General features: G+C 35.6%; 5 protein-coding genes across 5 annotated transcripts; 2 read left to right on the top strand and 3 right to left on the bottom strand.

Annotated features, from left to right (window-relative positions):
* Positions 1-2,645: 2,645 nt before the first annotated feature.
* Positions 2,646-3,843, bottom strand: LOC127811604 (syntaxin-related protein KNOLLE). Its single transcript, XM_052351614.1, has 2 exons — positions 3,238-3,843; positions 2,646-3,100 (listed from the first exon to the last, which is right to left on the bottom strand). Exons 1-2 carry the CDS (start codon positions 3,841-3,843, stop codon positions 2,771-2,773), a joined length of 936 nt encoding a protein of 311 aa, XP_052207574.1. The 3' UTR covers positions 2,646-2,770.
* An 84-nt stretch (positions 3,844-3,927) lies between these two features.
* Positions 3,928-8,947, top strand: LOC127811605 (uncharacterized). Its single transcript, XM_052351615.1, has 2 exons — positions 3,928-4,383; positions 7,934-8,947. The coding sequence occupies exons 1-2, from the start codon at positions 4,080-4,082 to the stop codon at positions 7,939-7,941; spliced, it is 312 nt and encodes a 103-aa protein (XP_052207575.1). The 5' UTR covers positions 3,928-4,079; the 3' UTR covers positions 7,942-8,947.
* A 1,921-nt stretch (positions 8,948-10,868) lies between these two features.
* On the bottom strand, positions 10,869-15,128 carry LOC127810963 (DNA repair protein XRCC4). Its single transcript, XM_052350607.1, has 5 exons — positions 14,921-15,128; positions 14,694-14,836; positions 13,912-14,040; positions 12,166-12,288; positions 10,869-11,362 (listed from the first exon to the last, which is right to left on the bottom strand). Exons 1-5 carry the CDS (start codon positions 15,111-15,113, stop codon positions 11,129-11,131), a joined length of 822 nt encoding a protein of 273 aa, XP_052206567.1. The 5' UTR covers positions 15,114-15,128; the 3' UTR covers positions 10,869-11,128.
* A 1,318-nt stretch (positions 15,129-16,446) lies between these two features.
* LOC127811956 (uncharacterized protein At2g34160-like) lies at positions 16,447-18,200 on the bottom strand. The gene is made up of 5 exons (XM_052352176.1): positions 17,998-18,200; positions 17,245-17,293; positions 17,014-17,076; positions 16,862-16,926; positions 16,447-16,775 (listed from the first exon to the last, which is right to left on the bottom strand). Exons 1-5 carry the CDS (start codon positions 18,157-18,159, stop codon positions 16,635-16,637), a joined length of 480 nt encoding a protein of 159 aa, XP_052208136.1. The 5' UTR covers positions 18,160-18,200; the 3' UTR covers positions 16,447-16,634.
* Positions 18,201-18,588: 388 nt separating this feature from the next.
* On the top strand, positions 18,589-21,270 carry LOC127812208 (40S ribosomal protein S15). The gene is made up of 4 exons (XM_052352582.1): positions 18,589-18,704; positions 18,843-18,988; positions 19,093-19,150; positions 20,726-21,270. The coding sequence occupies exons 1-4, from the start codon at positions 18,702-18,704 to the stop codon at positions 20,972-20,974; spliced, it is 456 nt and encodes a 151-aa protein (XP_052208542.1). The 5' UTR covers positions 18,589-18,701; the 3' UTR covers positions 20,975-21,270.
* Positions 21,271-25,478: the final 4,208 nt, after the last annotated feature.

The raw sequence follows: 25,478 nt of genomic DNA, 5'->3' as shown, positions 1-25,478 counted from the left end.
GCATGCATGATGTGTCTGGATAACACCTTAATATTTAAGCTTAACACATATGGCACCCTCAATGAATAAAAAAATATGTTATTTAATTCCTATGTATAAAATGTCAAGATTTGATGTCTCATTTATTAAAAATTATTGTTTTAAATTTTTACTGTGACGGAACATTAACGAGTGTATGAACGCGCTTATTTCTACGAGTGACATTATGTGAATGATTAGTTGATAATATTTAAATAAGTTGATTGATTTATTATGATTTTTTAATAATTAAAAAATATAATATTTAATTTCTAATGTACAATAATATCAACATTCTAGGCTGGACTTGGTCTTTCCTCCTAACGAGTCTAGTTGAGAAGGAGAAATGACCCTCTTTACTTACTTTGCGTTCTCTTGATGCCTTATGTGTTTTTTTTCTCCGTATGTCTTTTGTTTTAAGTAAAAAATAATTCTTTCTAGAATTAAAATAAGATAGAGGAGAGAGAAAATAATAATAAAATGGTAACTTTATTTTATTTTTGAGCAGGTAATTGTTATTTTCAAAGTATAAGAAAAAATATCTGTAATTAAAGCAAACTTTATGGGTGGCTATTGTAATTTTATTGCTAAGATAAATATTTTTAAAATTTATGATTTATGAATTAAATCTATTCACTTAAAAAATATATTTTTTAATTTTAAACATTTTGTACTAAAAAATAAATATATTATAACATACTTCTGTATAAAGTTCTAGCAAAAGAAAGTCAAGGGGACTCGGCCTAAGCCGTACAACATTGGCTATACTAGGTTGAGGGCTCTATAATTCATCGGTCAAAATGATATTATCTTCAGACTCAATAGAAAATTTATATTTTATACAAAAAAAAGTTAAAATTAATAAACAAAATAATTACCCCAAAATTATCTTTTAAGTGTTTCTTATAGAAAGTTGACCCCATATAAAAAGAAAAAAAAAAAATAGAGCTTTCGCTCTCAATATATAGATCGAATAGTTGAATAACTGATAATTTAAATTTATACTGATGAATTGTAAGTTTGATTCTCGTTTGGTACAATGAGATAAAATTTTATATCCGTAATTTATCTCTTTTATAGAAATTAAGGGCACGAGCATTAGAGCTTGTACAGGGGTAATTATTTCAAAAAAAATAGAGTTTTTTTTTATATTATATGTTATATTAATATAAATAAATAAATATATATATATATATATATATAAACATGGAATAGTCCACAAAACTAATCAAACCTACTTACGTACGTACGACCTTAGCCTGAGGGTTCATTCTTCGACTTTTTTTCATTCTTCCGATCATCATCGTCATCATCTTTTACAAGAAAGCTGCAAAAGTCAGAAACAACCAGCCTCTCAAGCTGACCCAAAACCCCAAAACTCTCTTCGTTTCTTCTATAAATACCCCACTCTTCTCGCCCCATTATTCATCGATCCATCAATCAATCACAAAGGAGACAAAAGCCAAGCCAATCTTCTTCATCGCCACTATCATCATCATCATATATAACATCCAAAATGTCGTCTGAATGCCGAGGTGAATTAAGCAGATTATATTTGTGTGTATATATATATATGTGTGCATGATTAAGTTTTGATATATATATGATGAGCATGATGCATGAATGCAGGAAAGAGTTCGTGGCCGGAGCTGGTGGGGGTGTTCTGGAGGACGGCGGCGGCGACGGTGGAGAGGGAGAACCCGTACGTGGATGCGGTGATAGTGCCGGAAGGCTCAGTTGTGACGCAGGACTTTCTGTGCAGCAGGGTTCGTATATGGATCAACACGGAAGGCATTGTCATCGAGGTTCCAAGAATCGGCTAAGTCCGAAGATAACTACTGCTTCATTATGATTTAATTGCTCTGTAATAATATATATATATATATATATATAATTAAGCGTGCATGGAGATGGAGTATAATTAGCAGTAATTAACCATGCATATATATATATATATATATTCTCTATTTATACATGTATAATTACTACTCTACTTCGTTGTTTGTGTAATGATTATTAATAAAAATGGCTCTGTGAGTCACCAGTTGGTTAGTTTTCTAATTTTTCATTTTTAATTTGTTCTTCTTTCATTTTTGGTTAGGTTTATTAATTTTTTTAAAGTTTAGTAATTTACTTATAGTTTTATTTTTTATTTCTTACCAAAATCATAGATTTTATGCCCCAAAAGAAATTCTCTACAATGCCCTTGATAAACTTGTGGCACTAATTGATAATTTTAGGGGAAAATTAGAGAACAGAAGGAAAAATGTATAACTACTCATTCCTAGTCATGGTCTCTAGCCTAGCCAAAATTTGATTCATGCTATTTGTATATTATTTATGTATATTTTAGACTACACAATACACATAAATGATATATAAATATCGCTTGTCTCACTGTGTCTCAGTGCCTTGGGTAAGGGCATTTTAAACATTGAAACATCATTATTATGTAGCTCAAGATATATACATCATGATATACCAGTAGTATTTTTCAAATTTTTATTTATCACCAAATAAGGGAAAAACCCAATTAGTGTATATCTTAAAGTAAGACTCAATTTATTTTTGAATCAGAGAAGCAAATTAAGCTCTAATTTATCTTTGATGGGAATGAGATGGATGACTAATTAAAACAGGGGACCAATTTTTCATTAACAACACAGTCACAATTTTTGGGTCCCAAAACAGGGGACCTAGGAATTAAGCCAAGAAGATTAATAATACAAGAACAAGAAAGAAGTGTTCATGTTCAAGAGCTGCTGAGACTAGTGGCAATGGGGATGATGACCACCAGAACCAGAATTAGCAGCAGTATGATCCCAATGCACATCCACCGCCTGCTGCTCCTCTGGTACTTCTTAGCTGTCTTCAGATTCTTGGCCCCGTCGCCGACGTACTGGGCGGCGTTCATCACGTGGTGCTCGATGTCGTCGAGCTGCTCCCCCTGGGCCTCCACCATCACCGCCATGTCCAGGAACACCTGGTGCAGCTCAAGCAGGCTCCTCTCTATCTCGTTCGCCGCGTCGTGCCTGTCCTGTATCTCCACCACCGTCTCCAGCACTTTCCCCCTCCCGTGCTCCTGCAATCCCCATTCACGAAAAGGATTTTAACGCAGACTCGAAATATAGTGATTTTAATTTTAAAAAAAATCAAATCCATACAAAATGACCACCCCAAAATCTGTCAAAGGTGCGGGGGTGTGTGTGTGTGATGTACCTGAATGGCCCTTTGAAGGAATTCTTCGCCTCCGAGGCCATTCCCGTTGGAGATGACCTTCTCGATGACCTCCTCGTCGGGGTACTCTCCGGTGACCGTGAAGTACCTCCGGCCAACAGTCTCCTTGTACTCCGACATCATCCTCTGCCTCAGCCCCTGAAAATCCATCATCAGCTCCTTGAGCTTCTTCCTCAGCCCGTTGGTGACGGCCGACCTGGTCCGGTCCACCGGACTGCCCTCTTTGCAGCCGGAGAGCCTCCGGCTGACGGCGTTCGCCCTATCCATCTCCTCCAACTGAACCTTTATAGCCCTTGCTTTCTTCAAAACTGCCACCACATCGGAATTTATTCGGTTCCTCAGCAATTTCAGTGCCTCTGGCTTATGCGACGACTTGCTCGCTTCATTGGCTTCGTGGAGCTGACCCAGAATGTCTCTGATCGAACCCATCTCCATTTTCACCTTCTCTGCTTCTTCCAGGAACAGGCTGAGGTTCCGGTCCATCTTGGTCGCCCCCATCTCTAGATCGGGGCCGGCCTCGAGGTCTTTCATGGCTTCTTTCTTCAGATCCACGTAGCTGGTGAAGGATTTGGTCATCAGGTCGTTCATTTTCGCTTCTGAATCAGAAAATCAGAGAGATGGGAATGGAAACTGAAGATTTCAGATTTCTAGTGGAGATGGAAAAAAGGAAATTTTGAAGGTCAGATGAGGTGGGAGAAGAGTTTATTGAAGAGCTATAAAAAGGTCCAGATTTCGGGATTGCTGATGAAATTAGCCGTTGCCGGATCGCAACGGCTATATTTTGAACACAAATAAGAACGTTTGAAGTTTTATGAGAAACGGGAATGCAGCACGCGGGTCGTTGGATCAGGTTGACCCGATCCAACGGCCCGTATATAAAAGAACGGGAAGACCCGAAGGGTCTCCCCAAATCACTCGCCCAGCCGGCTTCTCTTTTCCTCTCTCCATTTTCCCTCCTCCTCCGGCCAACTGCCGTGAAGATTTCTGGCGATCCAACCATCGGATCGGTGATCCGACACCAAAATCCTTGTGAAACCGACCCCGGCATCCCCAACAGAGGTGTTGAATTCCACATCCGGCGGGTCTTAGACCGCCGGCGACTGCGCATCGGAGTACTCCCATCACAAGGTAAGCAGTTTTGGCCATTTTTCGGTGGTTTATGGCGGTTTTTCGGTGATATATATATTTATATATATGTATATACGCGCAGATTGGGTGTTGTTTAGGAAAAAAATAAAACCTAGATCTAGTAAAAAAATAAAAACTAGATCTAGTCAAAAAATAAAACCTAGAACTAGTGAAATCCAGCCGTTGGATCGTGTTGAATTTTGGGTATGTGGGTTACAAGGCAAGGGCGATTCCGATGGTTGATTCCGATCATCAGAATCTGTCATGGACGGTGACCGGCGGTGCTCTTTCAAAAACGTGAGCAAGACTAAAAATTAATTCTCATATCTGATAAGATCTAGCCGTTTGATGGTAGTGATTTTGGGGTATGTGGGTCACAAGACCAAGGTGATTCTGATGGTCGGTTCCGATCATCGGAATCTTCCATGGACGGTGACCGGCGGTGCCCTTGCAAAAACGTGAGCAGGTTTGACAAATTAGTTTTCAGATCGGGTAAGATTTAACCGTTAGATTGTGTTGATTTTTGGTTATGTGGGTCACAAGACCAAAACAATTTCAATTGTCGGTTCTGATCATTGGAATCTACCATGGACGGTGGTGCCCTTCCAAAAACGTGAGCAGGTTTGACTAAAAATTAATTTTCAGACCTGGCAGGATCTAGTTGTTGGATCGTGTTGATTTTTGGTTATGCGGGTCATATTTCCCGAGCGATTCCAATAATCGGTTCTGATAATCGAATCTGATAATCAAATACGTGAACAGTTTTGACAAAAAATTAATTTTTAGAACATACCAGATGTAGTCGTTCGATTAAGTTGTTTTTTAATTTCGTGGGTCACAAGACCATGGCATTTCCAATGGTCGGTTTCGATCATCGGAGTTTGCCATAGACAGTGACCGGTAATGCCCTTCTAAAAATGAGAACTTTTGACAAAAAAATTAATTTCCAGATCTGATTTGGCTGCTGGGTCAATTTGATGTTTGGGTATGTGGCTGACGGTAATAGAAATTTCAAGGATTACTGGGTAGATATAGGTAGATTTGATTGTTGGATCAATATATATTTTTGATATCGTGTTCTTGGCGACAAGGGAATCGGACAGTTTGAGTAAGATGGCCAAGGTCACCTGCTTGTGACCGGTGACGAGTGCGATTTTGTTCACCCCCTTTAACGGGGGTGAACAAAATCGCACTCACCGGTGACGGTCTCCCGGAAAGTACTTATAATCTCTCGGAGAACGAATTTTTTGTCATCATTGTCGTCTTCTTTGGGAGTTTTTCCTGATCTTCCCGTTGAAGTTAAGTTTTCGGCTTTCGTTCACCCCTAGAGGTGGTGAACCTTTGTTCTCGTGAAGATCGTCGCAGATTCTTTGTTTCCGATTTCTTGGAGACTGTTGCTGCCAATATTTGTCGTTTTTTTTTGTCTCGTTCTTTAAGGGTTGTTTGTTCCTTATTTATCAGTCTTTTGAAATGCTTTAACTCAATCTCCTGGAGGCTATTGCTGCCAATATTGGTTGTTTGTTTTATTGATTCCTTCAGGGTGAGAAAATCTTTTGAAATACTTTAACTCAATCTCCTGGAGCCTTTTCGCAGGTCCTCTCCTCTTCCTTTTTTCTTTTTGTTAATTCATCTAGGTTAGGGCCGTTAGGCATAAGAATCTCACTGGAGAAGTTCCTCACCCTGAACCAAATAGGATTCTTGGTAAAGCTTCTCATTTTAGAGAGACTGACAATGTGAGGATTGCATCATCATTTTCCTTTCACCCAGTTGGAAATTGCTAAAACTAATTATATCTCGAATAGAAAATTTGTTTTTGACCCATTCCTTGAAAAAAAAAAAAAAAACGTTTTTACCCCTTCAAACAAATTAATTGCATGCTGTACCCACATTACTAGTTTTGATCATGCCATCTAATTTTACAATTCTATCATTTTATTTAAAAAAAATAAAAAAAAAAATAAAAATAGTCAAGCACTAAAATACCCCAATCATAAAAAAAAATTGAAAAATGCTAGAAAGGCCGACGGGCTTACCGATGTGTTTACCGAAAGGGGGCAAAAGAAAGAACGACTCAAAAAAATTTACAAACTATTCAAATTCGAAAACTCTCTCTCTCTCAATACAATCTCTCTCTCTCCAAAACCGATCGGGTTTCATTGTTCGTTGACCGGGTTTCATTGTAGAATCCAAACAAAAGTTTCTCTACTAAAGGAAATGTAGGGATCCTCGGGGGCCTCTCATTGTGGGAGGAATAATACTAAGGGTTATTAGAAAGGGAGTTGTTATTAGGAATAATACAAATCTTAGGAGTAATGTGTAAAATTTATTAATATTATTTAATTTTGTTGTATGAAACATTTAAAATATTCTTATATTAATTTTAACTGGCAGGTTAAAGATAATATATAAGGGAGTTTATTCATGCTATCATCTAGGATTGTGAAATAGAACCGAAAGATATTATTTATTGAATAATAATTATATTTGGTCAAAATACAAGGCCGACCAAATCAGCCGAGGGAGGGACCCATGGATGAAATCTGAGCAATTATAGAGAGAAATGTTCATCTTTGGACAAGACATTCTTCGTCTCTTATTATGTTCGTTAAGTATTATTATAGGACGCGTCCTATAATATATAATATTGATTAAATAAAGGTATTTGAGCCAGTTAGATGTTTGGGCATATTTTGTTGGGGGGGGGGGGGTCTGAAATAACTAATACACAGTATTAGTTATTAATGTTCAAATTTAAGTAATACTGTTAAATAATGGCATAAAAATGATAGTATTTAGGTTCTCTTAATTTGAAAATTATTTATATTTAGTATACAAACATTACTTTACCGTTGATTTTAATTATAAAATGATCTGATAGCATCTAAAACTGTCACTTTATTTTCTGATTAATCTACATTCTTTAGATATGGTATAAATGTATGAAATAACTCCACATATTTTAAGAAATAAATATACTACATTTATTATTTAAACGTTACATCAAATTATTTTTAGTGTTAAATTTATATTACACAAGCAAATTTTTAAGATCTCCCACTGATATTTGATAAGAAAAAAATATAATAATTTGCAACCCTTGTATTTTTAAAAATAGCACACACATCTGTTGGCTTAAATAAAATAAAAATTAATTATTTTACTCTTATATTTAAACTATCTAATTGTTTTCTCTTTCCATTATGCATTCCTTTGTCTCTTTCTCTTCCACAATCAATAGCGACTGGGTTTCATTGTACAATTAAACTTGATTTCGGGTTTCAAGTCAAGTTTTATGTGACTGGGTTTCGTGGCTGATGAAATCTGATCTCGGGTTTTGTGGTTGAAACTCGATTTTGGGTTTCACTGGCCAATGAAACTTGAAATCGAGTTTCATGGCATGGTCTTATGAAACTTGTTATTAGGTTTCCACTAAGATATGATAACCCGATATCAAGTTTTATGTGTTTTGGCTTTTAGTCAGAAAATTTGATGCTTTTTCTTCCTAATCCATTTGTTGTTTTTGTATTGCTCAATTTTTTTTTTATGCCAGATGGATGATTAGCAGAGGAGGCAATACTCACTGTGAGATCAACCATTTTGGGTCAGTTCAAGAGGCTTCTTATCGTTATGGGGTGTTGAATAGGTTTGTGCAGGGTCATCATTCTATTCGATTGTATGACAATTGATCTATCAAGTTCTTTCTGGTGCTCGCGATGATAAAATGTGATTCGAGATTGATAGCGTGCTATATAGGTATGGGAAGCAGAAATTCGTATTAATGATTGGATTTCAATTCGGCCGAATTGATAAACAGAGCTTTGAAGCGAGGCCGTTGGGTTGGATAATTTAGGGGTGCAACTATTTTCCATTGCAGCAACAGGTGAACAACATAGTATACTACTAAATAACAGATGATATGGATCCAGAGGATGTCCCCAAGTTAGGCTACGTCAACATGATATTGTTGGACCAGGATGGGCGCAAAAAAATGGAAGTTGATATTCTTTTCGTTTTGTATTACATGATATATAATTTGTCTATATTAACTAAACGTTTATTTTGTTTTTTGTCATAGAACTTTTGGCTTTCTACAGTAGTGGTTGATTGAGACTTTTTCATGGATTGAGAGTTAATGGGTTGTAAGATTTTTTAACCTAGTCATGATTCTGAGGTGCAGGAAATGGTTGTCTGAAAAAAAGTCACAAAAAATAAATTACGATGAATGTCTTAAGAATGTAAATTTTCTAAGACATTCATCGTAATTAATTTTTTGCGACTTTTTTTTGGATAACTATTTTCTGCCCCTTAAAATTTTGATTGGGTTAGAGAGTCTTACATCCAATTTACTCTCAATCTATGAGAAAGTTTCGATCAACCACCACTGTAGTGATCAAAAAGTTTTAACAAATGTTTAGTTAGTATAGAAAAATTATAATAATGTAATATAATACGGAGAGAGTAAATATTACTGGTTGTACTTGAAACGTCCAATTAAAATTATAAGAGTTGACTTTCTTTCCAACTTTCCCATTTAGCTTCTCATTACTAGTGATACAAATGAATTTGATTTTGTAATTTTTTAAATATTATTTAAATAATAAATTTATATTTTTTATTTAAATTGTAATATAATTTGAATTAAATATATATTAAGTAGATATTATTTTTTGGTCATAGAATTTTTAACATAGTCTTCTTTCTTGTTTAATATAGAACATTGAAAAATAAGATTAGTGAATTTTGTGTCATTTTATATGAGATATAGGAGAAAGTTGAATGGGTGTTTGTATGAAATATTAAGCGGGATTGTTAACATTGAATCACATAAATTATATTTCACGGATTAATGATTTAATATGGGTTGATGATTTAATATTAGTTATGGATATGTAATTAGTTTTTAGACCTGAGTAACATAGGTATTAACAATATTATATGTAATTAATGAATTAAGATATTAACAATATTATATGGTTGTTTTAATAATAAATGATCAACAATATAACCATAAACAAATATAAGAATAATTTTCTTAATTTTACTGAAAAAAACTTATAGTAAAAAACTAGCAAGAAAACATTATTTAGTTTCTTTTATTTTATTTTATTTTACTATCTTCATAGACCAATCAAAAACTTCAAATAAACTCTTAATTAGAGAAAAAAGTTGGAAATCCTACAATTACAATGCGCATTATGTGGAGATATCTAATAAACTCTTAATTATCTATAACTGGTGCTATGAGTAATTTATCAATCAAATTTGGAAATCACGAATGAACCACTCTTCTATATTTGTAGGAAATTGACACATAGTTTCACTTAAATAATTTGATATAAAGATTAGTTAGAGTATAGTTTGTCACGTAGCAAAGCAAACACAAAAATTTGCCTTAATAAAAAAAAACTTTTATAAAAAAATTAAAAATTAAATGTAAAAAATACAAAATTAGTAACGTCAAAGAGAATGAGAACTGATAAGTGATAGAAGTTAGAAGTGGCGAACATGATGTGGCAATGACGATGATGGAGTTGGAGGTAATGATGTTGCGATAGAGCTAAACACATCAATGGAGTCGATGAAGGAGATGAAGATGGACACAGCAAAGGCGGCGATGGTACTGGAGGTGATGAAAGAGATGGGGATAGAGTTGGCAAAAGAGAGAAGGGTAGAGAGTTCAAAGTTTGTTTAAATAGAAAATTAAATAATTAAAAAATGGAAAAGAAAGTGAAAGACACAAGTTTTTATTTTATTTTATTATTGAATAGACTCAAAAAAAAATATATTCTGTTATAATTATAATTGAATTTTTTTATTAAATGGACTCAAGAAAAATAATTGAATTTTTCTTTTTTATTTATAATTAAATGGACCAAATATCTTTCTTATAAAATAAAATATTTTTAAATTTTCTAAATTTTTAAACGGATATATACAACCCTTTGTTTTCTCTTTTTTTCTTGGGACAAAAATAAGGAGAAAATTAATAATTTTAAAAGTACATATAATATATATATATATACTCTCTACTTACAAAACAGAATAATAATATTGTGATCAAATTATATAAATCTTACTAAAAAGTATAGTTTATATCGTTGACAGAATAAAATATTTGTGCGTGTGTATATATATATGTATGTATATATCATTGAAAAATAATTGTAAACCACCGGAAAATGGGCAAAATTGCTTATTTTGCGATGGGAGTACTCTGATGGGCCGTTGCCCGCGTCTGGGACTCGGAATTCAAGATCACAGTTTGGGAGGTGGTTGAGGTCATTTTCATGGTGATTTTGGTGTCGAATTGCCAGAAATCTGGCCGGCAATTGGGTAGAGGAGAGAATGAAGAAGAAAAGAGAAAAGGCTGGCTAGGCAAGCGGTTTGGGGCCTTCCCCAGTCTTTTATATCCGGGTTGTTGAATCAGGTTAACTTGATCTAATATTAATGACTTCACCATCTTCATATTTTTATTTAATTGAATGAATTACTATGTTATCTTGTTTGGCTAATGAGAAACTGTGTCCTGTTAGCTGTAACGCTTCTAAGTGAAACTGTCCTGTTACACATTCTTCTTTACAGACCAAGAATATATAGAGACAGAAGAGACAATCAAACATCAGAGCTTACAAGACCAGTTAAACTACAAAACAAGATCATGGCCACTGGTGAATGCAAAACAAGATCATAGAGACATGATGCATCCCAAGTCCCATCTGAGTAACAGGAACTCCTCATATGGTCTTCAAGTCTGTTTCCTTTTCCTCCCGCGAGGTTTACTTGCAGCTGCATCCTTGGAACTGCCATGACAATTCTCTGAGGACTCTTGGCTCTTTTCCTCGTCAGTGTTGCTGCCATAAGTCTCGGTTTTGTCTGTAGATTCCTCTGCTTGAGGCAATTTCCCAGATTTTTCCTGTTTCAACAGCTGGTCTCGAAGCTGTCTAAGTTTTGCTTTCTTCAAATTCAAGATCCCAAGAAACTGGAAAGGAAACAGGGGATATGTCATCCTAATGTTTAGGATGGAATGGAAGAAATGTGACAGAAAAAGCCTAAAAGTTTATGTATAGGAGATTGACTCAAAGTATGGTCACAATGAAATTACTCCAAGATGGCTTCTAAGGCTCTCAGCTCTTTCCTACAACATTGCATTACAAACCAGAGCCTTCAATTGGAAAGAGGGAGATGAGGCAGAGATCTAGGAATTGATTCCATGCCCTTGCAATCGTATGCAGCTTTATTGGGTGATCAGATCGCAAATCAATTTTCAAAATTGTATAAAGGCAAAAAAAAAAAAACTTGGAGAGAAACCTTTGAACATGAAATAGAATATAATGGCTATACAAAGAAATAGCCATGAATAGCAGTGTTTGGACATCTATAATTCATGTAGCCAACCCCATCAAATGGGATTTTTGTTATTCTCATGAGCTAGTAGACAATAGACAGTTATCTCCCAAAACAAAATTAGAATGTCAACATGTTGGAACAAAGTGAATTGTATAAGGAATATCATGCACAAGGAAAAACATTAAAATAAATCAATAGGGATGTTTGGCAAAACAATTATTTGTATCTTCAAGCCCTCAACACCTATTCGGAATAAGAATATGACCAGATGATTTGCGTCAAGAACTAAGAGCAACTTTGCAAGTAATGTGTTAATTGAGAACAACTAGTTATGTCCTCCAAGATGGAGAACAACTTATACAGTTATACTCCAAGCTCCATTGACAGAATAACAGGATAGAATCCAGGGTTTGGTGGTTAGCATAAGGCACACACCTTTGCATAGATTGCTTCTTCAAATTCTCTCTTCTCATTGCTGAATCTCTCACTTTGTGCCAAGCACTTCTCAGCTTCTACTTTTAGTTGCTCAAAGGATTGGGTTTTCATGACAACTTCATCCTATGCAAATCATTGTAATTAGTTCATACGCAGTTCAACATAATATTAATTCAAACAAGAAAAAGACCCTTCACAAGACAACGGTACACAACACTAAACTTCATAAAGTCATATCCAACATTTCATTGGATAGACGTCAAGGTGCACTAATAAATAGGTTTTAAATTGCAAAAAATACGTGGCTGTCTGATTTGAGTGTACTGTGGAAACTTAACACAGAGATGACATATATAAGATCAAAAGATTGCTCAATTGTTTGATAAAGAAGACCACTTACAAACACAAATTATTGAAGGGGACTTAAGTACACAAAAGATTCAAATACTACATTGACTCATGCTTTAATTGGTGCAACTGCCACATGAAATGAATGAAGTAGATGATGTGTAATCTTAAGCAATACCAACACCTAAAAATCAGCCCAAAAAAACCAACACCTAAAACTCAGACAAGACAATGACCCATGAGCTGACTGCATCATCTATGCTCCAGAAGAACAAATAAAAAGACACTTCAGTGCTCAGTAATAGGATGCCTAACCGCTCCCACATACCGATCTTAAAAACTGAAACTTATTTTTCTCATCACCAACAACCACTAAAAAGGGATCATCCTCAGTGCACAAGATACCCTGCTTTAAGAGACTTGAGGGGGGATCATTTTTGTATGTAACCTTATCTTTACTTTTAGAAAAGACTGTTTTCATAACTCAAACCAATAACTTTTTAGACATGATGAACAGACTATCACCAACTCAATGCAATAGGCTAGTAGAGTAGATTTATTAGCAAAAATTACTCGGACAGCTGGGGCTGGCCATTTGCTTTACAAGCATCAATAAGTATATACTTATTCCTATCATATTAACAGAAATGTAAAGGCACACCAAAAGTTCTTCCCCATTTTAAATAAGAGACCAATAAATTATCTCTGCAAGCTCCAGGTAACTTGCCAAGATCAGTTTGATGTAAAGAGTTTAAGAAGTAGCACATACAATTAGATCCCAACTGATATTGGCCGTCAAATTGAAGCTCTCTCTCATTATCTTAATCTATGCTCGCACATGCGTGCGTGGGGAGAGAGAGAGAGAGAGAGAGAGAGAGAGAGAGGCAACTCCAACTCCAGGCATACAGTCTGGGAGATATTTTAGAAAGTAAAGCTCAACAGGTCTAATACAGGATTGCGAGCGGAAAAAGCCCGATGCATAGTTAAGCATCATTTATTATCTGGCTCTACAATTCCAATGAGGATATGAAACCAAGATCACATTTTTGGAATTCCAACTTGGAGACTGAACTACCTCAGATTCTCACAATCAAATTGAGGTCAATAAGAAGCTAGAATCCCAAATCCAACAAAATTAGCTGTGAAACAACTTGACCATTAATTTGCTTATTTCGCTTTTCCAACCATAAATTAGAATGGTTGAGCATTCTACTGGTCTCACATTACCACAATATCAAAAGAAAATAAAGCCTAATGGCTAATGCTCATGAATAACCACTACTAATACATTGATAGAAAAACATATGCAGATTGCAGAATAAATGAGAAAGCACAGATTTTGAAAGGCTGAACCTAAACTAGCTTGAACCAAAAAAAAAAAAAAGTAATGTATCTTACACTTAGTCGTATGTTTGCATCCATAAGAAAGTCCAGGACTCCTGCTGTGGTTTTCTTACTATTAGGCGATGGCTTACATTTCCACCGCCATTCTAACTTAGTCCCTTCCTTCTCAAACGTCCATGACAACTGCACAACATTGAAGAACAAGTAAATCAACAAAAAAAATTTGGATAAAAAGGTAGAGAAAGGAGAGTGAGTTTCAAGATTTTTCAAAGTGATCAATATCCACTCAGCTTAGCTATGAAAACATGGCAATAGATTTCACCCATAATTTTAGAAGTTTAAAAGTTTCAAGTATCTAATTCAGCACTACAGAAACTCCACACATAATTCCTTTTCTATAAGTCATTCAGGAAAATAAATTTTCATGTAATTATTGTCTCGTATCTTCACATCTAAACTAAATTCAGATAATTCAGTATGCATTTCATCTTTCAATGATACAATATATATGAGCTCTAATATCCAGATTGATCTTAAGTCACATACCTTCAAACATAGAATATAAAGGACCTTATGAGTTATGGCAGTAGTTCATGAAAATTCTCAAAACTCCGTGTATGTACTCCTCAGCACTATAAACATCTAAGTACATAATTCATTTATTAGAGCACATCATAGTCTAATTTACAGTATCATATCATTGCACTTAAACCACCAAAGTTAACTAAACGGAGCCTTAAACCAAAAGTACAAAACGGAGCCTTAAAACAAAATTCAGAAACCCTAGATGAATGAAATGAACAGATATGATGAATGAAATGGAATACAAAACCCACTCTTCTATGGCCATTTCCGGCGTCGGCGAAGGCGTAAACAGAGCCGCGCTGCTGAAACCCTAGGTAGCGCTCGGCCAAGTCAATGTACTCGTCGACGGGCTGGTCCCACTGAGACGCTCTCTCTCGGACCTCGTCTTCAGTTGCTGCCAAGGAATAACAAACAACCCATAAAAAAAACAAAAATTCATGAAAAGTTCTGAGCCAATCACAGAGAAATGTGGAGGCACCGTTGAGAATCCAGGCGCCGAGACCGTCAGTGATGGCAAGTTCGAAACGGGACGCAAACCACGTGCCCTTCACGAAGATGGGTTCTGTCCCGTCCGGCTCCGACTGGCTTGAGACCTCAAGCTTCAGGCATGTGTGCCGGCTGGAGCTCCCTTCCATCGAACTTGTGTCTGTTTGTTGATTGTTAAAACTCATTTCGTTATTATAACAAGATTAGGTGTCCTCCCATTCAGAGGCTGTTTGGCTTACCATTTTTAATTGAAGCTTCTAAGTTAGTTAACGGTTAGTATAAAAGTTGTGTAATATTTAAGTTGATAGTGTGTTTAAATAAATATACTTTTAAGCTATTAGTTACTAATTATGTGTCTGATTTGTAAAGCTGATAAGTTATCAAAACTTGACAAAGAGACTAAAATAGACATGATGTTAAATAATATAAATAAAATTTATAAAAATATTATTTTTAATAAAAAAATAGATAAATTATACATACTTATTAAAAAATATATCAATATAATATATATACATCTTTTATTTTTTTCTTAAAAAATAGTACCATTAATATATATATAATATATATACCTATAAGTGTATATATTTTATATATACTTATAGGTTGGGGATGCCACCAGTGATGGAGAAGGAGGCGGCGATATAAGCTGGAGGCGATGCCTGATGAGGCGATGGCGATGGCTGAAACCAGATGAGGTGATGGTGCCACCCATCAGCTGAGGCGATGGCTGGAACCAGATGAGGCGGTGGTGCGATTGAGGCTAGAACTAGATGAGGCAATGGCACGACCGACCAACACAAGCTGCTTATGGCGGCCCAACTGTACGACGGTGATGGCGATATGGAGGAGGGGCAACGGCAGCAACGACGGTAATGGCAAAGCACAACTTCGAAGAAGATGATGGAGAAAAGAGCTCTGGGTAACGATAATGAAGGATATTTTGGTATTTTTGTTGGTCAACGATGCAACGTTTTCTGGCAAAGTTGGGGGTATTAGTTTTTGCTAAACGCTGCTATAACAACTTTTCAGTGGGATAGCGTATCAGTTGAAATGCTAAGCCAAATAGTTAACTATTAAACGTATCATAACAGATCAGCTACACAAATGACTTATACGCGATCAAACCGCTAAGTCAAACAACCTCTTATTCTTGGGATGACTCTTCCTTGCAAGGGCTTTTAAGTGCTCATTCCCTTGATTCTGTTGGAGGAGATAAATTGTGAGATGTATCTCGAGAGGTTGGGGTTCAAACTTGCGACCCACCGAAATAACACCAACAAATCACAGCCTGTCCTTTGACATCAGAGTTATGACCCGGGAGACGTCCTCCCACTTATTCTTATTTTATGTCTCACCCAAACACACCCTTATGGTAGAAATACTCATTAGTCCTGAAATTATACATTAATTATTTTATCTTTTATACATAAAAGATATATCTTAATTACAAATTATTAAAATTTTGGATCAATCACTTCACTACACAAAAGAACAAATATAACTTCAATGGTTGTGTAGATTGTATCCCTATATGGTGTAGTTACATGAATTAGTACATTGTCCAAATGAACAGCCAAACAGGATTGCAGCCTGACACTTGAAAGCAAAATGCAGACAAGAGGAAACAAACAAAGGCGGCAAAAAATGCACATCAGATCTGGCAACAACTCTGTGTGTACTGCTATTGGATTTACTATTTAGAGCTAGCTACTCTGTGTGGGATTAGGATCTGATTCTTTGCTATGAATTTGTCCTTCCTCCTCAGCACAAGTCGGTTCCATTTCTGGGTCTTCGATGGCCTTCCGATTTTCAACATTCTCCTTCTTTTCCAGCAGGATTTCAATCTAAAATTTGTCCCAAGGGAGATAAGAATAACACTGAAGTTAAAGTACTGGAAAATGGACATGAGATGATGAGTAAACGTGTATACCTTAGGCTTCTGAATCATGCGCCCTTTCGCGTCGTCCTTGGTGCCAACAGTAGAGAGCAGAATTTCTGATTCATTCCCCTAAACACAATCAGTCTAATGGAAATAACCAGACTGGATGGTAAGAGAATTTAGAAGATATGATGGCGGCTTACTTTTGTCCACTGCCAGTCCATTTGTCTTCAAAATCTCAGCAATTGTGATCACAGTGGGGATGGCTGAAATGAATATGAACCAGAAAATGGCAAGCACAACAACGGTAAGAAAACCAAGATTTAAATCATCTTCTCGGGTTGGAAGTTTTCTGAGGACAGCTTCAGGAACTTCATTCACCGTAGAAGTTTTCTAAATACAAGATTTACAGTATGAAAGATTCAAGCCCATACCCATTCCCAGGCCAGAAAGGAGGAGATCATTGTGCTGCTTAATGCATCTCTGCGGTACATACGTGTCGCGGTGTCGGTCAGCAATAAAATCCAAGGAACAGTTTAAGATAATATATCAAACTTTAATTCCATTCTGTACACGAATAGCTTTGAATTCAACAATGACGATAAGATATCAACCTTTAATCCCATTATCTAAAGTCTAATACATGAATATCTCTTTGAATTCAATTATGATTGGTAAAAGAACTCATCTTCCTGGTTTAATCTCAGCACCCCATGTTTATTCTCAAGTGTGCCCAACTTTCATACAATGTCGTGGAAAATTCATCAACGCTCCTTTAAAAAAAAAAAACACTTGAAACAATAATCTTGCAATATTCACTGGCGCTAAACTGGAAGAGAATAATTGGATATGCCCTAGATGGTGAAGGACAGATAAACAATCAATTCATCTTGAGAAGAAATCAAATGGGACCAAAAGCAAGCAGTTTTAACATTCTGTCAATGGGCAATTAATACCATAAATAAAATCAAGCAAGAACTAAAGAAAAGCGCACAATTCGTCAGACATTCAATTGACTAAAGCCCAAATTAAACACCAAGTCTCTGAATCAAATATCGGAATCCAAGATTCTCAAAATCAAGATCACAGACGCGCAACACTGGAGCCAAAAGAGAGACCAGTTTGCAAAATTTCACCGAAACCAGAAAGCGACGGAAGAAAAGCAAAAAGGCTCAGGTTGGACCTACCTTGGCGAGATTGAGGTAGAAGAAGAGAGGCTTCTTGGTGTTGGAGACCTGGATTCTGTTCTTCTTCTGCGTCTCGATCCTGCCGTATGTCTTGTTGATCTTGGCGCCCTCTACGGCGGCGACGGTGCGGGGCGTGGTGTCTGCAAGTGCCATCGCCTCCATTGTTGTCGCTTTGTTTCAGGAATGCAACTACGTGGAGCGTAGCGTCGAAGCCCGGAGCGTTTTAAATGGGCAGATCGAAGTTCTTGGGTAGGAGGGAAGGGACACGTTGCAGAGTGTGATTGGGCACCTAATGTGGCGGTTATGTTTTGGCAGTTGTAATCCAAACGGCAAAGTTCAGAACACATTTATAAAATTAAAAAAAAAAATTGCTAACAAGTACTCATGATATATTGTAACTTTGTATTTTGTAACTTTTTTTAATTAAAAATAAATATAAATTAGATGTAATATTGGGCCAAAAGTTTCCAGCCACTGGATAATTTGCTTTTTGAGAAACGGGCCAAACGGGTTAATCCTTTTGGACGGGCCTGGGGCCAGGCCCAAACAGTTCGGATAGATTACCCTAAATCATCCACTATATATTGACCTTGTCGAGGCTTATCATTTCTTTCAGAAAACCCTACCCGTGCCTTTCTGAAATCGAAGCCGCCTAGGCGTTCTCTTCTTCTCTTTTGCATTAGGGTTTTGCTGAGTCTCCAACAATGGTGAGTATGCATTGATTGTCAACTCGGTCTCGCAGTTTTTTTTGTTTTTTTCTTTCTCTCGTTGCCTTACATATCTATGTCATGTGTTTGAATTTTGTGTGAAAAATTGGGTATTTCTGTGTTTCTGTATGGTGTTAGGCGGATGTGGATACGGAGATGGCCGCGGGAGTGCCGAAGAAGAGGACGTTCAAGAAGTTCAGCTTCAGAGGCGTCGATTTGGACGCTCTCCTCGACATGTCCACCGATGAACTCGTTAAGCTCTTCCATGCCCGAGCTCGCCGAAGGTAGTAATTTCATCACTTTTCTGGATATTTAATTCCTGTTGAAATTTTACTCTCTGGTTCCGTGCATTAGTAGTATTGATAGGCTGTTCTTTTGCTCCGGAAAGGTTCCAAAGAGGTCTCAAGAGGAAGCCGATGGCCTTGATCAAGAAACTCCGCAAAGCGGTAAATCATTTGCTCTCATATATGATTTTTTCACATGATCTATTGGATCTGATCTTTTTAAGGATGTCTTTCGTTTCTGTTCTTTATGCATATAGATATGTTTATAAAAGCGACATTAGTTATGTTATGAAAAAAATTGAAGTGTATTTAATTTCCTTGATGTGGGAATTTCTTAGCACAAAATCTCCACCAATATATGCAGGCTTTATTTTGATTCGTTGTGGATAATCAGAATGTGCTAAGATGTTATTTTTCTCATGTCAATTTTACTAAATGGTTTTCAACGATCACTATTCTTTTTGTCATATGAGCTCATGCTCGGTGTTTGATCTGGAGCTTATGTCCGGTATGATGAGTATACAGCTTTTGTTGGCATAGGTGTGCTTCAAAGTGAATATGGTTGCTGGACAACTTAAAGAGTACTAAATAATTTGATGAAATTTGCAAATGCTATGATGAATTTAAGATTATGACTTTATTAATTAATCACTGAATATTATGAGGTATTTTGATGTGGCAATGCTGTATCCTTGGGATCTATGAGCTTGTTTATTGACCTGAATTTACTGCCCCCTGAATGGTTTTTTAGACCTGAATATGCTTTGATTATTTAGCTACACATATCTGTCTTGTCTAACCATACTTTTTTTATAAACAGATGAACAAAATGTTTTTCTTTGTTTTCCTTAATATCATTTAGGACTTCAAATATCTGATAAGGTGTCATCCAAAAATAAGCATTTGGATACAGTTTAAGAAAGCTTTGTATAGTAACTAAGTTTTGGGGGGGGGGGGGGGGAGGCTCAAGCTCAAACATGTACAAGGTTCAATAAATTATTTTTTCTCAGAATTTGTAAAGTGAACTGGCCATTTTAAGTTTGGTGTTCAGTATATTTGATCTATGTTGTTTACTTGCTTAGGGGAACTTTTTCTTTTTTTCCCTTTGGTTTTGCCTTCTTCTCCAGGTCTGTGGGATATACTTAATCTTAGTTATGTAAACATGCATATTTTGGTGGAAATTTACCATGCATTTTTTTAACTGCCTGAATTTTGAACTATCTGGATTTATGCTTGGCCTTGAAATGAAATTATCATCTTCCTTCTTGGTAAGATTAATTTACATCAACTTATTTCTTTTTATGTTTCAGTGATCAGTTGGATTGTTTGTCAAAATTATTGTTATATTTTCTTGATAAATTATTAGTCCTAATGCTGCTGAAGGAATGATTCAGATACCAGTTTGAAAGATTCATTGACATGACATTTACTTATAATGATTAAGTTGTGATGTATTAACACTTTTATCGAACTCTTGCAATTACTTTTGCCATGCTAGGCAAGGCGTGTTTGTCATACTGCCCTAACATGAAAGTATGACTATGGTGATCAGTAATTACTCAAACAATTGACTATGGTGATCAGTAATTTCTCAAACAATTGTTGTGTGCCAAAATTCTTGCATCCTGCAAATTTTATTTACCAAGATGAAGTTATATTAGACTTGGAACATAATTTCCATTTACTGGGGAAAGTATTTACTTTTGGATATACTTTGTTTTGTTCATTTTTGATTAGAAACGGGAGGCTCCTGCTGGTGAGAAGCCAGATATTGTCAAAACCCATTTGCGCAATATGATCATTGTGCCTGAGATGATTGGAAGCGTAATTGGGGTGTACAATGGCAAGGCCTTCACCACAGTTGAGATCAAGCCTGAAATGATTGGTCATTATCTAGCCGAGTTCTCCATCAGTTACAAGCCCGTAAAGCACGGAAGACCTGGTATTGGTGCTACCCATTCCTCAAGGTTCATTCCTCTGAAGTGAGACATCTATGCAGGAGATCTTTGGTTTTGGTGCCACCAACCGTAAGGATTAATCCGTGGAATGCAGTCTAAATATAGAGAGGCCCATTTTGTTTTTGAGTGCTTGATTAGTTATGTCTGCCTTTTTAATTTAGGTTATGGAAGCCTGAACAATTTTTTGTTTCAAGGAGTTTTGTTGCTCTGGATTATGAATATTTCTATGGCTCTGGGAAAAATGTGTTGCTGAACAGATCCTCAGGTTGTCCGCAATGTTTGTGATGCAATCTTATTTGCGCCAGTGATCTGAATTTTGCAGCATTCTCCTTGCCATGCTTAATTGTTTCTCTGGCCTCGCCGCGGTCTGTTTCTTTCCATTTTTGCTATTGTGAATCATCTGGTTTAGGTGGTTATTATTTTGTGCTTGTTTCAGTACCTTTTAAATGGGTTTTTTAATAATAGAATATTTGCAGAGAGATTAATTGAGTTTCCAAACATTGCTTTGGAGAGATTTGTCTGAAAAATAGTTTACATGGGTAAGGTAGGTCGTATCAGGGGACCTACTGATCTGGTTTAACTTCATTAACAATCAGTGCAGATTTACTAGATTCATATATTTGATATATTTGGACTAGATTTTATTACATAAATATTTATTACACCATGAAATTTTATATCTTTAAATTTTAATATTTATTCATATATTTTTAAAGTTATTTTATTAAATTTACATATATGTATGTAATATGTATATTAATGTGTATACGTACATTATATGTATACAAAGATGCACATATATGTTCCAAGTATTTATACTGTTAAGGAGATACAAAAATACCTCAATTGATTGAATGAATGGCCAACAGAGAAGGCCGATAATATAAATACAAAAGAGAGTAAAGTTAAGGCTATGTTTGGATAACCAAGTCTAAACATAATGCCAATAGTTCATATTATATAAACCAATACAAGCATAGAATATAAAAATCATTATATGCTAATACTTTCCCTTAATATGGACTGCGAATATCTAGAATAAGCATCTTGGACAAAGGCTTGGTAAATAGGTCGGCCAATTGATAAATAGAATGAATGGGCAACAATTTGAGGACACCAGCTTCCAGCTTATCCCAAACAAAATGACAATCCTACTCAATGTGCTTGTTGTGCTTATGAAAAGTCAGGTTGGATGCAATGTGAATCGTAGCCTAGTTATCACAAAATAAGAGAGCATAGAGTGATAAGAGAAACCTGCAAATCAACAAGAAGCTGATGTAGTCATATAATCTCACTAGTTGTAGCTCGGTACTTAGTCTCAGTAAAAGAACAAGATATGATACTTTGCTTCTTAGCCCTCCAAGAAATCAAAGAATCACCAAGGAATATGCAAAAGTTCATGACAAAACGCCTAGTATCTAGGGAAGAGCCCTAATTAGCATTCGAGAATGCCCTAATCTACAAAGAAGTAGAGAAAAACAATCATTGTCCTGGGAAGCTTTAGGATATCTTAATAAATGGTGGATTGCTTCAAGATGTGGCTTTTTATGCTTAGAAACATACTGACTAAGCTTATGAACAACATAAATGATATGAGGGCAAGATATAGTAAGATAAAACAAGTGACCAATGAGCTGTCTATAAGTAGAGACATCCTCAGGGCCGGCCCTGGGCATAGGCTGCCTAGGCAAAAGCCTAAGGCCCATGCCCATTTTTAGCCAGTAGGGGGCCATGCCAATTTTAATTTTTAGATTTTAAATTAATTAACAAAATAAAATTAATTAAAAATAATAAATTTAAAAATAAAAGAGACGTTAGGGGGCTATGCCTATTTTAAACTATTGTAAATTTTTAATTAATCTTAATCTCTCATCTTTCTTTTATCAATAATTAATTCCATGAGCATCAATATAATTTTTAAAGTGAAATATTGTGAATTTTATATAATAATTTTTTTTATTTATATTAATTTTATTTTTAAATATAATCGTAGAGGGCCTCATAAAAAATGTAGCTTAGGGCCCTTATAATCTCAAGCCTGGCCCTGGACATCCTTAACCAAAACACCCCAGTGGATATTTAACATTGGAAATCATAGGAACCATAGCTAGTTTGCTAGATAAGAAACCCATATAAGATGTTGTAAGGTATAGTGTCGTTGAGACAAGAAAATACCTCTAAATGAGTGAGCAATCTCAAGGCCAATGAAATACCTTAGACACCTAAGGTCTTTAAGTTTGAACTGACCATGAAGAAACCCTTTAAGAGATGCTATAACAACAGTATCTGAACCTATGATGATAATGTCATCAACATAAACAACTAAGGACACAAAAGAGGAATCACTACCCTTAGTAAAAAAGGAATAATCAAACTTGGACAAGAGAAAATCATATTTAAGTAAGGCATTAGAAAACTTGGCAAACCATTGTCGGGAAGCCTGCTTCAACCCATAGATAGATTTATGGAGTTTGCATACCAATCTTTCCCCTTGAAAATGAGCAACAACCAAGATTGTTAAAATCGAGATTTTAAGTAGGATCATAATAGAATTCATAAAATCATATCGTAAAATCGTAAGATTTTACGAAAAATTAAAAATACCTTTTAATTTATGTAAATATATGTTTATAATGACATATTCCTTATTATAAATGAAATAGATGCACCAATTTCAAAATTATTTTATCTATTAATTTCAAAAACACTAAATAATATAAAATTTTTAAATATTAAATTCATCATTCATTCATCCATAATCAAAATTTCAAACAACAAATATTATTATCATCATCAACATTGTTAAAAATAAATAAAAATACTAAGTCATAAAAACAACAAATATTGTTAAACTTTTACATTGTGTTATTACACTAATTAAGTTACCAATACTAAAGAGGTATATTTGTTTCTTACTAATCATCAATATTAATATAAAATTAGACTCACCCATGATCTGATTGTGACATATTTAAGATTAATTATTTGAATTTGCACTTACTTGTAGATGTAAATAACATCACAAATGAGAATGTACACACACAAGCACAACTGCATAGTATATTCATTCAGCACATCAATTGGACGTAACACAAAGCTCATCACAGTGTACACATGATATTTGATTATCGAACTTAGCAAAACATAGTCACTCTCACTCACAACTCATTCACATACCCATGTTGGGTTTGATTCTTCAAACTTTCAAGGTGAACGAAAAAAAAAAAATGCCAAAACAAGATCGACAACAATTAAGGTTTGTAGAATGACACAACAAGTGAATGCAGCAAGTACACAGACACAACGTCATTTAGGGTTTGTAGAAGAACCAAAATAGGAGATTGACAACGATTGTATATACATATGTTGGTTAGGGACGAAAATATTTTTGTTTCTAACCTCAAAATTGTGGGCAAATCTAAACATGGTAAACTCGTAAAATCATAAACTTAAACCCAGTAAACTCGGATCCAATTCTATAAAACTCGATCCTAGAAGCGAGTTGACTCATTTTATGCCTTATGACTCGTAAACTCATACGAGTTGACTCGCGATTTTAACAACAATGGCAACAACCCTAGGCTAATACCCAAGTGGAAGGTTCATATATATATACTTCCTCAAAAAGATTCCCATTGAGGAAAGCGTTATTGACATCAAGTTGGACAGAAGGCCAATTATGAATAGCTGATAAAGCTAAGAGAACATTGACTGTAACTAGCTTAGTTATTAAGGAAAAAGTGTCAAAGGAGTCCAAACGCTCTTGTTGAGTGTACCACTTACCCACTAAATGAGCCTTATGCCTCTCTATGAAATCATCTAACTTATAATTGATCTTATACACTCACTTACACCCAACAACATGCTTGTCCCGAGGTAAAGTAGTGACCGGCCATGTGTTATTCAAGTGCATGGCATCCAACTCAGCATTCATGGCATTCCTCCAATGAGCATAATGCACTGCCTGAAAAAAATGAGGTTCAAAATTGGAAGAAACATTGAGAAGGAAATATCTATGAGAAGGAGACAATGAAGAATAAGAAATATAATTGTCCAAGGGATAAAATGATGTGCAGAAGGGGTTGGTGTTTGGGTTAACAAATGACAATGAAAATCTTGAAAATAAGAAGGAGGCCTAATGACCCAAATGGACCTGCGAAATGATGGTTCAGAAACATTAGTGCCAAGAACAAAACTAGTAAAAGGCTTAAGCAAAGAAGTGAGCCAAATGCAATTAGAATGGGGGAAGACACATCAAGACCGAGCTGGGGTATAACCAGATCAAGAAAATGATCCACAACCTCTTAGGAGGAAATAATAGAGTGAAAATGAAAGACACCTTCATGAAATACAACATCCCGAGAAATAAGAAACTTCTTGGAGGCTATATCATAGAGTTTGTATGTTTCACACCAGGGGGATAACCAAGAAATATACAGGTAATGGCTTTAGGAGAAAATTTGGATCTATGGGAAGGCAAGGCAGAAGCAAAACAAAGACAACCAAACACCCTAAAAGATGAGTAATCCACT

This window comes from Diospyros lotus, chromosome 10 (genome assembly GCF_014633365.1).
Source record: "Diospyros lotus cultivar Yz01 chromosome 10, ASM1463336v1, whole genome shotgun sequence".
Classification (NCBI taxonomy): domain Eukaryota; kingdom Viridiplantae; phylum Streptophyta; class Magnoliopsida; order Ericales; family Ebenaceae; genus Diospyros; species Diospyros lotus.
Note: the sequence above shows the minus strand (reverse complement) of the source record. Positions and strands in the feature narration are given on the sequence as shown.

Bases quoted from the DNA above. Each gene is read 5' to 3' on its own strand.
- LOC127811956 (XM_052352176.1), bottom strand. From the start codon at position 18,159: ATGGAGGCGATGGCACTTGCAGACACCACGCCCCGCACCGTCGCCGCC. The intron at 17,294-17,997 runs GTAGGTCCAACC...TATGTACCGCAG, and splicing joins TCTACCTCAATCTCGCCAAG to AGATGCATTAAGCAGCACAA. The intron at 17,077-17,244 runs GTATGGGCTTGA...TATTCATTTCAG, and splicing joins CCTTTCTGGCCTGGGAATGG to CCATCCCCACTGTGATCACA.
- LOC127810963 (XM_052350607.1), bottom strand. From the start codon at position 15,113: ATGAGTTTTAACAATCAACAAACAGACACAAGTTCGATGGAAGGGAGC. The intron at 12,289-13,911 runs GTAAGATACATT...TGATTTGCATAG, and splicing joins ATGCAAACATACGACTAAGT to GATGAAGTTGTCATGAAAAC. The intron at 11,363-12,165 runs GTGTGTGCCTTA...TTTCCTTTCCAG, and splicing joins AAGAAGCAATCTATGCAAAG to TTTCTTGGGATCTTGAATTT.
- LOC127812208 (XM_052352582.1), top strand. The intron at 18,989-19,092 runs GTAGTAATTTCA...TGCTCCGGAAAG, and splicing joins CATGCCCGAGCTCGCCGAAG to GTTCCAAAGAGGTCTCAAGA. The intron at 19,151-20,725 runs GTAAATCATTTG...ATTTTTGATTAG, and splicing joins TCAAGAAACTCCGCAAAGCG to AAACGGGAGGCTCCTGCTGG.
- LOC127811605 (XM_052351615.1), top strand. From the start codon at position 4,080: ATGCAGCACGCGGGTCGTTGGATCAGGTTGACCCGATCCAACGGCCCG.
- LOC127811604 (XM_052351614.1), bottom strand. From the start codon at position 3,843: ATGAACGACCTGATGACCAAATCCTTCACCAGCTACGTGGATCTGAAG. The intron at 3,101-3,237 runs GTACATCACACA...TGGGGATTGCAG, and splicing joins TCCTTCAAAGGGCCATTCAG to GAGCACGGGAGGGGGAAAGT.